General features: G+C 40.6%; 1 protein-coding gene across 1 annotated transcript in view; it reads right to left on the minus strand.

The window, feature by feature from the left end:
- Positions 1-2,550: 2,550 nt before the first annotated feature.
- The window catches only part of valopa (vertebrate ancient long opsin a), a 36,998-nt gene continuing 23,481 nt past the window's right edge, over positions 2,551-16,067 (minus strand). Inside the window, exon 5 of the mRNA XM_033613658.2 lies at positions 2,551-2,814. Coding sequence (XP_033469549.1) covers positions 2,578-2,814 — 237 coding nt within the window. The 3' untranslated portion in view covers positions 2,551-2,577. The remainder of the gene's footprint in view (positions 2,815-16,067) is intronic.

Raw genomic sequence — 16,067 nt, forward strand, 5'->3', positions numbered from 1 at the left:
AAATGTGCCATGTGCCAGAACACACCCTTGTCCCAGAGAAGAATTCATAACATCAAACAATTAAAAAGAATGTGTTAAAAGCTTTCAAAAACAAAACATATTATGGCTGTCAGCATCAACACGTTAAGGTCCCCATGTAAGGCATTAACAAACTTTCTTTAACAAACCCTCACTAGAGGTCAGTGAGAAATCAAAATTATACCGGAGTAATTGCACTTTATCAACTGGAACCGTATAATCCTTTCAAAAAACAAATGAACAAATAAGCACTGTATTTCACAGAATAAGCACTCTGACATTGTCATCTAGTTCTAAGTCTCTGTTTCAAGACTACATTGTTGTAGCAGTGGGGCACTGATTTAATTTAATGTAATCAATATGGGCATCAAAACTGTTTTGAAATGCAATTCATGTAATTTAAACGGGCAGTCTACACCCTCAGATTTCTACAAAACATCATTTAATCAGACATAAAAAGGGGTTAGCTATATCCAGAGAACTCCTGTCTCACATCCTGGTTTCCAAAAAGGCGGGAATGCTGCTTAAGTACTGATAAGCTTTCTAATTTTTAATAATTTCATTACAATTGCTCATTACAATTGTCTCAATTATAAGAGGTCAACTCCGTAGCCTGAATCAAAACTAAATAAGAATAATGGTTTAAAAAATAATTTAGATTAGCATTAAGAGAATTCTCTGCATCTTTGAAAAATAAATGGCTATTTGTAATAACTGCTGTGAAATTAATAAATATTTAAATTTTGTCAACTCCATCAGATCTTACCTCTGACGTCCATCATGAATGCTATTTAAGAGAAATAAAATCACTGGGAGGTTGGCCCATTACAAGGTTAAATAGTCAAGACTTTGATCTTTTCAACTATATTTTTCCAGCCTAATTGAAGAGTTGAAGAGTAAAAATAAATACATGAATAAAGTTTTGTCCCAATTCTAAAGAATGAGTGAATGAGAATGATTCTCTGTGATTGTAGCACTATGAGCAACTTTACACAACACTCAGGGGTATGTTTCACTGCTGACATAGAAATATTGATTAATGCAGGTTTAAGTTCCACAAAGATTAAGCTATTGAAAATGTGTAAATATGTGTGTGAAATAGAAGCTGACTCGCCAGTCATTTTCACCATGGTCCCATGTCGTTGTGCTAATTTTATCAATGCATCACAATTAATTTGGCACAGATGCATTGATTCTTAAAGATGTTAAATTGTACTCCTACAAAGACTGGCAAAACATGATTGTAACACACACTCAGTACATTGCAAACATACACTGTTACTTTAACATGGTGAATCACTGTGCAGCATAGAGAATACAACAGTGTTTTGACAAATATTCAGATATAGTGAACAAACATGCACCACAAAGTCAAGTAAAAGACATTTCAACACTCACTGCTACATCTACTGTAGCTAACGTATAAGTGTTCAACTGTGTGACAGTATTTAGCTTTAATATTGCTGTTGACCTGTGCTTATGATGGCAATACTCATTGCTTTTGTACATGGCTGCTTAGCTAAGCCACTCTTGTGCTAGGTTATATATTGGTGCACTGTATTATCACAGTGCCACAGTGGCAGTGAACTGCAGTCTGTGTGGGTGTGTGCATGTGTAGCTTATGTATACATGCTTCTTGTAGTTGTGTGCATGTTTGTGTGTTTGTTGATCCCCTGCTGGCACTTCATAAATATGTTGTCCTCCTTCATCTGCAACAGAGACAACAGGGGAATGGCATCTCCAAGTCCCATTGACCATCTTCAGTAAAGATGAAAGCTTTGACCCAAACTATAAACTAAAATAAAAGTATCCAAATTCAGAAGACTGCTCCGTCCTCCGCCGACAAGCAGACATGAATAAAGACGTGCTGCCAAAGCCAAGTACTGAAACAGCATAGAAAAACAACGGTTTCTCTACAGGCGCCATCACAGGGCTTCAAAGGAAAAGGTATGGATGAGATGAAAGGCTGGATGCATTGTGGTACTTGAAAAATACTGGCTAGCCCTCAACTAACTGATGTCAAGGTTTGCGTTTTAACAGTCTCTTTATTCACTGGGATTTGAAGGCAGATGCTATCAGGTCGAATCAAGTGCCCTCTAATGTGACGCAATGATGGCCAAAAGAACATCCAAGATAGTCTCCAATAACTGGACAGAGTGTTCGGCAAGTGAACCTTTACAAGATACCTAGCAGGTACAGCTTTGAGCATTTCTGTCTCCACAGTTCTTTCTTGCCCCCCCTTGTTGTGCTTTCTTTAATCAAACATTGAATAAACTTCCAAAACATGCTGGAGCACAAAACCTTTTCTAGAATTTGATGCTTTGTAACTCTCTGTAATTGCAAGTTAAATATTTTTTCAAATTGCTAGCATTGTCAATTATGAACACCCTTCAAAAGTTCTTCACAATTACCCACCCTCTCCCCAAGGAATTAACAAAACATTTGAAGTTCTGTCATTATCCAAACAGTTTTTTGAAACACACTGTATCTAGATTACAGAAGGGTTTTATGGACGCTTGGGTTCAGTGGACATTAAGAGAACACCTATTGAATTTACTGTTACATTGGACACACTTTGTTCTCTGGGATGGGCAGCTGGGCCAACGAGCCACAGTCAGTTGGAGAATCGTCAGACCTGGGCGAGGCAGTGCCACCCACTGGGATTCGGGCCGCAATGGCTGACATTTCTCCTGTATGACTCTCTGCAGTAATTCCAGGTCGCTCTGAGGTCTGGTTCAGGTTGCCGTCTGGGATGGATCCCTTACCGGTGAACAGCTGGATTAGGCACTTCCTGAACTGGACAGCAAACAAGAGAATTAAAAGCAGTTAGCTTGATTGAAATGATTTGTAATGAAATACATTTGATGCTGGGTTTCATGTAATGTAGGGCAAATTTAAACCAAATTTTCAGAGAATTGGCAAAAGAAAATGCGAATTTCTGTGCTTTTCCATCCACTACTGTTAATCAAATATTGATGTTGGTTCTCTGAGATAAGATGAAGGTAGTGCCATTTCTCCAGTCAATGCCACTGAAGAAGAGGGTACAAGCAGATGATGTAATTCAAAGAGTGGCTGTCAGATCTCAAATGAAGGAAAGCAATGGGTGTGTGATAACAAAGAGCACACTGGGCAATGGAAATAGAGAGTTTGAAACAACTAATGTTACAGCTATGTGCTCTTAGAAGAGTTCTTATAACACGCCTGTGTCAGCCATCCAGTGATTAGAAAAGGGAGCTTACAGTGGCCTATGCGGTCTATGCAGTGGCCATACACCATCATTTACTTGCTGAATCTGTTTCGGCTATTGTCTCCTGGCACGCATTCCCACTTACTTGCTCTATATTTGCTTAGCAATGTATGACTACACTTACAGCCATTAGGTGGCACAGCAATGTCGACACATGCACATGCCACACTGAATTATTTGTCCCAGTGTAAAATACTAGTCTCTTCACTAAGCAGTTGAAATCAGTTATTCCAGAATGTATATTTTTAGTGGTCAAATTAATTTGTACTGCCAATAGTCAAAGACCATCAACCACCATATTGCTCTATGTGCAACTGTGCCTCTGTTGTCCTCTTAGACACACACGTACACAATGGGAATAACAGTGCCTGTCAATAGCTGTTCTTGGTTGGACAGAGACATTTTTCTCACTTACCCTCACTAATAGCCTATAATCATTTGTTTCCACATTATTTTAAATCTAAAAACACTAATTGATCTTTTCTTAGAGTTGACCCTCCCACTCTGTGAAGCCCTGGGGGGGACCATGATTCCTGACCCTTTAACGACCCATTTAATTTAACACACAAGCCCCCTAACTGCTCTCCTCTAACCAGTAATGCTTTCAAAGAGCAACAACACCTCCGTTACTCTCTGGTGTCATGAAAGAGCATAAGGCTGCAATGTTGTAGTCTGTGGCTCTGTTCACTCTGGGACTATAAATGTGCCGTTTGATCTCTTACACTAGTACTTGTATAATTCTTTCCTCCAACCTTAAGAAATATAGCATTTAATACCCTCCAGCACAGGGAATAAGGTCATTAAATGTCATCTTAATGGCAACATGAATAGCCTGAAACATATTATCCCTAAATATCTACAGCAGGTACTTTAGTCTGATTCTTTAAAACCATTTAAAGCTGATTTAGAGGGTCACAGAGGTAGTGAAACCAATTTTGATTATGCCTAATTGGCCTGCACCAATAATTTATCACTGCAATGCCATGATAACTGTAAGCATCCAGTACTGCAGGGATGGATATTGTCAAAATAACTATTTGTCATGTTTTGTTTATTCCTCAGTTTTTCTGGACCAAAACTTATTTGAACTGAGAATGCATGTAGTGGCCCAAGGTTTTTATTGACTGTCTAAGACTAAAGGGGAAAAAGCATTCATTTTCCATAACCGCTTATACTGTTAGGACTCACGGGGGGGCTGGAGCCTATCCCAGCTGACATTGGGCACAAGGCAGGGTACACCCTAGACAGGTCGCCAGACTATCGCAGGGCTAAACTTAGATATGTAGATGTCATTTAGTGTTATGTATGGTATGTTAAATATGATATGGGAAAAATCAAATATTACAACATTTTTTTTTCTTGACTGTCATGACATGTCAGCTTCATTAAAAGTATAGCTGCAAATTAAAAGCAACAATAGATGTAAAAACACACAGAGACAACACATCTGTGATCAGTTCCCTAATTTAATTTTAACAATTTTTTCAATCTTCTCCAATTTCTGGTTTTATTTTATGGAAGTGATCAATGTAAGTGCACTTGTCCTAGAGCCGCCACGACGGTTTTATAATGCAAATAACTCTGTTTAGATAAAACCTGCAAGCTTCTCTTCCTATGACTTTTACTAAAAATGTGTCTTGTATGTTTTCTGAAGCCTTAAATTACAAAAATGAAACACACTACACTTCTGAGCATTTATACCTCCGACCGAAATTATACATTTTGATACATACAGGTAGGCTATATGCATTTTGCAAAACTCTGTAAAAGTACACCAAAGCATACATTTTTGTTTCCAAATATTTATTTGAAAACAAAACCATTCATACGGTAAATAAAAAAACATTTTGTTAATAATAAAAAACGAATCTCAACAGTGACCGCGCCAGCCAGCAGGACTGCGGCTGAACCGCTGCCAGTGTCATTCATTAATTCAGTCACGTGTTCAGTGTGTGTGTGTGTGTGTTAGTATGTTATCAATAAAAAAAAGTTTCCACTAATTATTTCAGTGTTTATTTCTTTTATTCTTAAGGTTTTTTTTCATTAAAATGCGTAATATAGCCAACAATATCATAGACCAAAAGTTAATCTAATTTATTATTGTAGAATGTATTTAGCAAATCGCCACTTTCGACAGGAGACACAGTGCAGAGCCAAAAAAAAAAAAAAAACATTATAAAGAGCCGACAAATAGTGTTAATTAATTGACATGAGACATTGGAGAAGTTGTCAGTCCTACTCTATAGTCTGTAGTATTTATTTTATTTTATCATAACTTCTCGGAAATTACTTAATAATGCATTCATTGTGTGCTTCTGAGCACACGGGCAGCATAAACAATGAAGTTACATATGATGGTCTGGCAGATCGTTGTGGCGCTTGGAGGCAGTTGACAGTGACAGTTTTTTCAGCAGCCATTTTTCTTCCTACCAATAACCTATGGCTGAGGCAGCTCCAGCTCCAACTGCACTCACATGCTCTGACTCAGGAATCAGAGCCTCTGAGCTACAGCGATAGATGCATTGGCGCTGTCCGTGGTGCTTTACTCTAGGACCGCCAGGATTACAGCGCCCCTCAAAGCGCCGCAGTCCTGGCGGCTGACGCAGTCACTGTTGAGATTACATTCGTTTTTTATTATCAACAAACTGTTTTTTTATTGACAGTATGAATGGTTTCGTTTTCAAATAAGTATTTGGAAATGAAAATGTATGCTTTGGTGTACCTTTATAGAGTTTTGCAATATGTATATAACAGAGATGGGACCAAGTCACACATGTGCAAGTCTCAAGTAAGTCTCAAGTCTTAACCTTCAAGTCTCAAGTAAGTCCCAAGTCATTTTTTCTCGGGCAAGTCAAGTCAAATCAAGTCCTGTAATAGGTCAAGTCAAGTCCAAGTCAATATGGGTTTAAAACTTAGCAAAGTAAGTAAATTATATTTACTTACTTTGCTAAGTTTTAAACCCATATTTATGTCATGATCTGTTTTTAAGCAATATCTACTTTGTTTACTAGTGTTTTAGCATGTAATAATTACTCAATTTTAAAACCATTACTTCATTTAGTCCATCTCAAAATGGCCAAAATCACCCATTTAGCTCATTTAACCTTGTGTTGCTCGTACATAAAATGTACAGCCGGTCTTGTGATGAACCAGTCGGAATGTTCGCTCACGTTTTCTGGGGTTAATGTTAGCAAATAAATTAAAAAACAAGTTCTAGTTTATATTCAAACTGAAAATATGATGTGAATAACACTCAAGTCATTCAAGTCATCGTGTCTCAAGTCAAGTCAAGTCCCGAGTCTTTAACTTCCAAGTCCGAGTCAAGTCTCAAGTCTTTTATTTTTTGTCAAGTCAAGTCACAAGTCATCAAAACAGCGACTCAAGTCGACTCGAGTCCAAGTCACAATGACTCAAGTCCCCATCTCTGGTATATAGCCTACCTGTATGTATCAAAATGTATAATTTTCAGCAGTGGTCTCCCGCGGTCGGAGGTATAAATGCTCAGAAGTGTAGTGTGTTTCATTTTTGTAACTTAAAGGCTTCAGAAAACATACAAGACACATTTTTAGTAAAAGTCATAGGAAGAGAAGCTTGTAGGTTTTATCTAAACAGAGTTATTTGCATTATAAAAACCATCGTGGCGGCTCTAGGACAAGTGCACTTACATTGATCGCTTCCATAAAATAAAACCAGAAATTGGAGAAGATTGAAAAAAACTGTTAAAATTAAATTAGGGAACTGATCACAGATGCATTGTGTCTGTGTGTTTTTACATCTATTGTTGCTTTTAATTTGCAGCTATACTTTTAATGAAGCTGACATGTCATGACAGTCAAGCACCCCCCAGGATTCCGGGATTACGGCAGCCAATCAGCGCTGAGCTGCAAGCGACAGGACCCAGCGAAATACCGCTCCAGATGAGATTTCTCATCTCAAGTGACGAGCGAAAAATCGCTCTGTCGCTGTTGCTCGGAGCCCGAGCGATTTTTCTCCCGGGCGAATATACGCTCAATCACCCGTTTGCATTGACTTTGTATGTAAACTCGTCGCTAGCGAAAAAAAACCCAGGTCTGGTGTGAACACAGCTTAACAGCTCATCATTCCGAAAAACAAAAGCCCATTGCTCCGAAGTCATGTTTCTCCAAAAATACACAATCCTTGCAGTTAGACAACCCAACTGACCTATGGCTAAGTCCCGCCCTCAAACGTGATGAGCCAATCACAGTGTGTATAGCCATTCCCATACACTCAGACATTCTCTGCCTGGACATCCATTGAAATGCATTACAGAAAGTCAGTTTTGTTTGGTTTTATGAGCTTTTTCAGAGATTTGAAGTTTTAAAATGTTCAAACGGTGTGCATGGGGTACATGCAACTCCGACACAAGGTATCCTGAGAGGCTGGGTGACGAGGTGTATTTTTTACCCTTTTCTAAACCACATCTCAACCGAGAAAAGTGTCTCCTTTGGATAAAGTTGTGCGGTAACGTTAGACCACAACATCAACTCAACGTGAATAAGATTAACAAGGATGTCTACATCTGTTCTAAGGTAAGTCAACATTGTGTTTAAGGCAACATATTGTCACTTTGCTGGAAAGAAATATAAAGTTATCTTTAACATCTCTAGCTAACGTTAGCTAAAGTTAGCCTAACGTTAGCTCCTAGCTGCGTTGTTCATCATGTCACCTTGTTTGCTGGGAGTTCATTAGTCTATTTTGTTCTAGTTTTGTACTTTGGTGATCGTACATCATTGTTAGCTGTTGTCCAAAGGGCTCTAGTTAAGCTAACGTTAACATCTGGATCTTAGCTTCATTAACTTATCTGTAATGGCAGAGATAACAAAGGTTGGCAAACGTTATGCTAAATGATTCAATGTAAATACTGTAGCACCAAACTAACGGAGAGACACTCTTGGTAAAGATGATAAAAAGGCCATTATCCTTTTCTCATATTCTGAGCCAAAAACCTTAACTTCAGTGGTACTTTAACTTGTTGTCTTTGATGGTGACGGCAACGAGATGCAGTTCACAAGCGTACACTGTGACCTGTAAATTTTGGCTTGTGATTTAAGCTTTTCATCGACCTTTTCAACAATAAAATGATTAATATATCCCTCCAATGTGTAGTTTAGGCCCTTGTGGTTACTTCTGAATTAAATCTGATCGTTATGTCCCCAAGAATCATCATTTGCCTCCTGTGAAATGCCGTGTACTGTGACACCTGTCCTAGCGCCGGTCACTGAATGTTGATAGTTTGTCCGAGTGAGTGGAGGGGGGCGTGGCTTAGCCATAGGTCAATTACCAGAAAAAATATTTGCATTGTATGTTTCTGTAAACCACAGATACCTTACCTTTGTCAGGGTTTAATGTGTGGTTAGTTTTGGACACAAAAGCACCTGGAAAAGCAGGGACGGGTCAGTGAAAAGCAATTTGGGTACGGTGGCTCTCACATAACTGGGAAACTGAAACTAACTGCAGGATGTGCATTATTTTGGAGAGATGGGACTGAGGAGCAATGGGTTTTTGTTTCTGGGATAACATGCTGTCAGAAAAATTGACTTTCGGTCCAACGGGATATTTTTCACACTAATAGGGCTTTGGAGGTTTGGGCTGTTGGATAAATGGCATGGCACTGACTAAGTGGGTAAAAGCAAATAATAGGACAGCTAGAACAGTTTGCTAAGTTCCAAAAACTTGACTGTAATGCAGCCTTTATAACCAGGAAAAGACAACACTTACTGAGACTCATAACACAACATCAATATAATATCAATATGTTGCCCAGCCCTAACGTACATTAACTAATTTTTTTGCTGCTTTGGGACAGCAAACTGTAAACTACAACATCTAACATACCGTGGTGTAGGTAGCTTTGTATGACCTTATGAAGTTGTTAAATCAAATATGCAAATATGTAAACTGCCTATTTGCACATCTGGTAGACATGAGGCAAAATTACCATTCATTTGGAGTCATGTACCTGGGGAATATACAGTACAGGCCAAAAGTTTGGACACACCTTCTCATTCAATGCGTTTTCTTTATTTTCATGACTATTTACATTGTAGATTCTCACTGAAGGCATCAAAACTATGAATGAACACATGTGGAGTTATGTACTTAACAATAAAAGGTGAAATAACTGAAAACATGTTTTATATTCTAGCTTCTTCAAAATAGCCACCCTTTGCTCTGATTACTGCTTTGCACACTCTTGGCATTCTCTCCATGAGCTTCAAGAGGTAGTCACCTGAAATGGTTTTCCAACAGTCTTGAAGGAGTTCCCAGAGGTGTTTAGCACTTGTTGGCCCCTTTGCCTTCACTCTGCGGTCCAGCTCACCCCAAACCATCTCGATTGGGTTCAGGTCCGGTGACTGTGGAGGCCAGGTCATCTGCCGCAGCACTCCATCACTCTCCTTCTTGGTCAAATAGCCCTTACACAGCCTGGAGGTGTGTTTGGGGTCATTGTCCTGTTGAAAAATAAATGATCGTCCAACTAAACGCAAACCGGATGGGATGGCATGTCGCTGCAGGATGCTGTGGTAGCCATGCTGGTTTAGTGTGCCTTCAATTTTGAATAAATCCCCAACAGTGTCACCAGCAAAACACCCCCACACCATCACACCTCCTCCTCCATGCTTCACAGTGGGAACCAGGCATGTGGAATCCATCCGTTCACCTTTTCTGCGTCTCACAAAGACACGGCGGTTGGAACCAAAGATCTCAAATTTGGACTCATCAGACCAAAGCACAGATTTCCACTGGTCTAATGTCCATTCCTTGTGTTTCTTGGCCCAAACAAATCTCTTCTGCTTGTTGCCTCTCCTTAGCAGTGGTTTCCTAGCAGCTATTTGACCATGAAGGCGTGATTCGCGCAGTCTCCTCTTAACAGTTGTTCTAGAGATGGGTCTGCTGCTAGAACTCTGTGTGGCATTCGTCTGGTCTCTGATCTGAGCTGCTGTTAACTTGCGATTTCTGAGGCTGGTGACTCGGATGAACTTATCCTCAGAAGCAGAGGTGACTCTTGGTCTTCCTTTCCTGGGTGGGTCCTCATGTGTGCCAGTTTCGTTGTAGCGCTTGATGGTTTTTGCGACTCCATTTGGGGACACATTTAAAGTTTTTGCAATTTTCCGGACTGACTGACCTTCATTTCTTAAAGTAATGATGGCCACTCGTTTTTCTTTAGTTAGCTGATTGGTTCTTGCCATAATATGAATTTTAACAGTTGTCCAATAGGGCTGTCGGCTGTGTATTAACCTGACTTCTGCACAACACAACTGATGGTCCCAACCCCATTGATAAAGCAAGAAATTCCACTAATTAACCCTGATAAGGCACACCTGTGAAGTGGAAACCATTTCAGGTGACTACCTCTTGAAGCTCATGGAGAGAATGCCAAGAGTGTGCAAAGCAGTAATCAGAGCAAAGGGTGGCTATTTTGAAGAAACTAGAATATAAAACATGTTTTCAGTTATTTCACCTTTTTTTGTTAAGTACATAACTCCACATGTGTTCATTCATAGTTTTGATGCCTCCAGTGAGAATCTACAATGTAAATAGTCATGAAAATAAAGAAAACGCATTGAATGAGAAGGTGTGTCCAAACTTTTGGCCTGTACTGTATGTCCAATATTTTAACAGTGTTTTGGTCACCACAAACTCTTGAGGGAACTGTCTTTCTCTGTAGCTTCTAAATACTCCATTATGTTCACCAGCTAACTTTGTCTGCCATTTGGTGCTGGGTAGCTGCATTTGTGACACAGCTTTCCCTTTCTGGTCACAAATTGGGGTAGCTGCTGGGCAGATAGTGCACAGCGGGTGTAACAGAGCTTATTAATAGAACAAATACGATGGCCATGTAGACACAACAACGATCAGATTTAAAGACAGTGTGTATTGGACAATGATTCCTCAGTGCTGATTGGATGCACTGTCTGTCAGATGGCAACAAACTGAGGTACTTCTTTTCTTTTTTTTAAGATATATTTTTGGGGCATTTTAGCCTTTAATTGATAGGACAATCAAGCGTGAAAGAGGGAGAGAGAGAGGGAGTGACATGCCGCAAAGGGCCACAGGCCGGAGTCGAACCCGGGCCGCTGCCGCAACAGCCTTGTACATGGAGAGCCCGCACCATCCACCAAGTCCCTCATGCCCCAACTGAGGTACTTCTTCTTCTGTTTTGGATTGTTTGGGAGTACAGCTCAGGGTTTATTGCATGAGTGTTGTCAATGCATATCATCTACAAACAGCACTTGTTTGGCTGAGCTTTGCCAGTGATTACAAATGCGTCACTTTGGTTTGGGTAGATTAGTGAATGAGTTTCTAAGGCAGACTTTTTAAGAAGAGGGAGTACAGAGTGCTTATATTGTACCTTTTCATTATGTGAAAAATATCAAGGACAAAGCCATTAAGGCTGAAATGCTTTTAGCATTATGGTGATGGGTTCAATGTGATGTGTAATGATGGTGTTCTGCTGCCATCCGGTCAAAGTCACTGGTGCTTTTGTGTAATGCAGGTTCTGGATATGACAAGGCCGTAAATGTTTCAGCTGCTTACGATGAAGCTCTTGAGCTCTCTAAAAGCATCACTTATCACGCTGCTTTCTTAACACAGCAAACTCAACAATGATCTTTTATGTGAAGCTGGAGCTCTGCTGAAATGTCCTGTTTCCACAATCTGTAGGCTATTTGTGACCCCAAAGGTCACTTGTCTGATTACCTTTATCATCTGACAAAATGTCAGCATGAAAAGTAAAAGAGTAGCATTCTCTCTTCTAATTGTGATTGTGGATTTTACTGTGATTGTGGATTGCATTTGTGCTGTTTTACAAAACCATGGCAGCAGGAGTAGGAGAAGAATAAAGTATATTTTCTCAAAAGAGAGACATCAATGTCTAATTGGACAAAACATTGTACAGTTTATTCTGTCAATACAGACCAAACTTAATTTTCTTATGCTTTATTATTAGATCTCTGCTGTTGATCAAATAGCTTAAGCCTCATAGGGAAACAGATTTAAAGTAATACTGGAAGAAGTGATAAATATATATTTGCACATTTGGTCTTATACATTCAACCTGTTGACCCAAGATATCCCAGCTCTAATGCTTAATTTCCCCTGCATAGTTCAACTCAACTAAACTCTGCTTTACTTCTGGTAGCGGGTACTTTTCTCACTTTCATTTCCACTTAGTACCCCAGTACCCCATAAATGTAAGTGGGATTCTTAGCTGACCGTCATGGTGACAGCACATGAAACTGCTGTGACATAATTTTCAGTCCGACACAGTTACTCCTTTCATCTGCAACCAAACAGAGGAATGTCTGTACTTCTTCAGCTGACCACAGCAGAGTTTTGTGAAGGGATGCACCATTTATGAAAGTCATTCAGCCTTCATTACACTACCTTTGAATGAGCACAAATTCAATCGTACACATTTAAGAAACAACCTTTGATATGAATTAATTATTAATTATGTATTTAAAAAACAGCTTCAAAGTGATTGCCCGCTCTGGTTTGGGAGAGAGTTAAGGTGTGGACACACCAAACCGACATCAAAGAACTAGCACTGACAAAAGCCAACTGTTGCGTCATCTACGTCGCCTCACGTCACCCTGTGTCAGTTGCATTTGAACACACTACACGGACTATATCTGACGGCCAAGTGGCACGTATGTTCTGTGCCTGCGTGAGAGAGAGCAGAGTGAGAGAGTGGTACATCCTGTCAGCCGAGGGGTTTCCTATCTGTGCAGCCGAGCACCGCAGCACCTCCACGGACAATTACATCCAGACAGTCCCGGCGTTTCCTCCACAGGCTCCACTTCAGAAGAAGCAGCAGATCTGTCGGGCAGCTGAGTCACTCGCTACAGGGACGTGGAAATAAAACCTGAACAGCCAATCAGAGTGATCTCTCTGACCGACAAGCTCCGCCACCGATTCAACATGCTCAATCGGCCAAAAAGCCGCAGATGCCGAAGTGCCGACGGTGCGGGACACACCACAAAAACTAGGCCGACGGACCGTCACCTACGGCCCGACTTTGGTCGACAGCCGACCGTCGGCTTGGTGTGTCAGGGCCTTTACTGCCTAAAGTGAAGGAGTTCAAGTATCTCAGGGTTTTGTTCACAAGTGAGGGTAAAATGGGTGGGCGTGAGATGAATCGGCAGTTTGGTGCAGCATCTGCAGTGATTCGGGCGCTACGCCAGGGAGCTGAGCCAGAGGGCAAAGCTTTTGATTTACTGGTCCATCTACATCCCAACCCTCACATGTGGTCATGAGATTTGGATAGTGACAGAAAGAATGAGATTGCAGATACAAGCGTTTCCTCTGTAGCAGAGGGAGCTCAGAGTAGAGCTGCTGCTCCTTTGTGTCCAAAGGGGTCAGTTGAGGTGATTTGGGCATCTGATTAGGATGCCTGCAGGGCGCCTCCCGTTAGAGGTGTTCCGGGTACGTCCCATTGGTAAGAAGCCCCAGGGAAGACCCAGAACACGCTGGAGGGATTACATATCTCATCTGGCCTGGGAACACCTTGGGGTCCCCCAGGAGGAGCTGGAAAGCGTTGCTGGGGAGGGGGATGTCTGGGGTGCTTTGCTTGGCCTGCTGCCTCCGTAACCTGGCCCCGGATAAGCGGATGAAAATGAATGGATGGATGGATGCTTCAAAAGCGTTTTTTAGCATAAATCATAATTCTCACTATACTCTGAAAGTATAAATCCTTCTCTAATATCTATTTTAAATTGCTGTGAAAACAGGTTTCTTACCAAAAACTTAACACTTCGTGAAAACATTATCATTTACTCATTTTTATTTAATAGAGCGCATTGAACATATCAAAATGTAAGTAGACGCAACCTCGTTAGCAGTTATTTCCAGCCACTGACTGCCTACAGCTAACAGCTAACGTTAACAATCTCTCCTCCTGCTGATATCAACATGGATTTGTTGTTCACAATGAAGCATTATTGAGGAACCAATAGGGTATGTCCTCTGTCCCATCGATAGTGAGTTTAATGTGTCCTTTTGTCCCAACAGCGTCCTAGGGAAGACCTGTGTTCCACACAAACTCGTTTTATATTGTTCCTGGGATGACAGGATGCTGTTACTCTCGAACCCTGCTTTTTTACCTTCACAAAATTAATGTGACAACAGAAAAACATTGGCCACTGCCATCGGTGAATGCCAACTCATTTGCCAAATTGTCAGTGGCAGTCAACAAGGCGGATATCGGCTGATATTGATGTGCAGCCAATAAATAAATGCATCCCTAATTTTGAGGGATGACATTTTTTAGATTCTGGGACTTTTTCTTCTACAAATGGAAAACTAAAATAGAACACTTTCAACGAGTGGAGTTGTGGCAATACCATGCAGTGGAAATGAGGCTTAAGTGGCAGCGGTCATGCACCGTGGGAATCCCCTGAGACTCTGATTTACCTCGCCTGTTATGTAACAGAGATAAAGGGTGGAAGCACTAGAGGTCAGCTGACTTCTATCAGCACTAGCAGGTTGGCTGAGGCTGCTTACCGTCCTTAATTACATCCAGTCAATATCTTAGTGACTAGTTGACTCATGTCAACAGTGAGTGCAGCTACAGTAAGCAGTGGAGCATTCAGATGGACATGCAGACAGCATGCAGCTCCCTGGCAAGGGAGGTCTGATCTAGGCGTCGTGCCAAGCACCTTATCCGAAAATAGATTACTTTGAATTGTATGATAGATATGGTCATGTTTGTCATAACTTGCCTTGACAGTTTCAATGTTCACTCTACTGGCCGGACTATAAAGAATCTATTGAAAAAATAAAAACCTGTCATGTACAATAAAAACTTGACAGAGAAAATGAAGTCCTGTGAAAATGGGGTGAAAACATGAAGAGGCAGCCAACTTTAGGAGACGTCAGTTTCATATGAAAATAGCTTCTTAGTGCAACTTTTCACAGCAGCAACTCCATACTACAGCAAGAGGTAAAGAAAACTGATGTGTCATCTGTAAATTGGACACAGCATGTTCATGTTTACCAGAGATACAAATTAACTAGGAGCAGTCAGCCCTGCATCAGTGACATCAGCGTTTTGCTTAAGGATACTGTTAGGTGTATTTCTGCTGAAGAGTGGGATGCATTTGTTCTCAAGTCCCACTCTGGGCATCATGACACATACATCATTTACACTGCTGCTATAGTATTACATAATGCTGGAAAATGTTTTATGTCCAACTGCTGAACAGGCTGGAAAACCTTTGAAAACAATCAAATAATGCAAACTTTGCTTGAAGTCATGAAAATCGTAAAATTTGTGCCTTAACTTCGCATCACAATTTCCAAGCAAAGCTTAGTCACCACTGAGAAAAAACTGTTTAATGTCCTGTGGGTGCAGTTATAGCTTGTGTGCAGGTTGATGGAAATGACAGTTGCCAGTGCAACCATCAAGAAATCCACTCTGCAGCCTTTAGAATACTCTTTTGTCAGCATGTGTGAAGGCTTGATCTACAGAAGCACATGAGGAAAAGGGAACGTAATCTAAACATGTTCACATTTGAAATAAAAACCTGTATCTTTTCTCATACTGTACCTAAAATGCAGCTGCATTTCAAATTCACAGGATTCACATCACAGCATGTTTCCATTAAGCACACCACAGTCAAAGCAGTAGAAAAGGGGAGACACATGTAGTGCAGCATAATCTAGTGTGGTTCTCTATCTGAATTTACTGACCGAGAACAACACAGAGACTCTTAGATCTTGTTGTGTTTTTGTTTTTTTTCACTCAGATTCAACAGAATGTAGTCCAGATGGGACATTATGC

This window comes from Epinephelus lanceolatus, chromosome 17 (genome assembly GCF_041903045.1).
Source record: "Epinephelus lanceolatus isolate andai-2023 chromosome 17, ASM4190304v1, whole genome shotgun sequence".
Lineage (NCBI taxonomy): Eukaryota > Metazoa > Chordata > Actinopteri > Perciformes > Serranidae > Epinephelus > Epinephelus lanceolatus.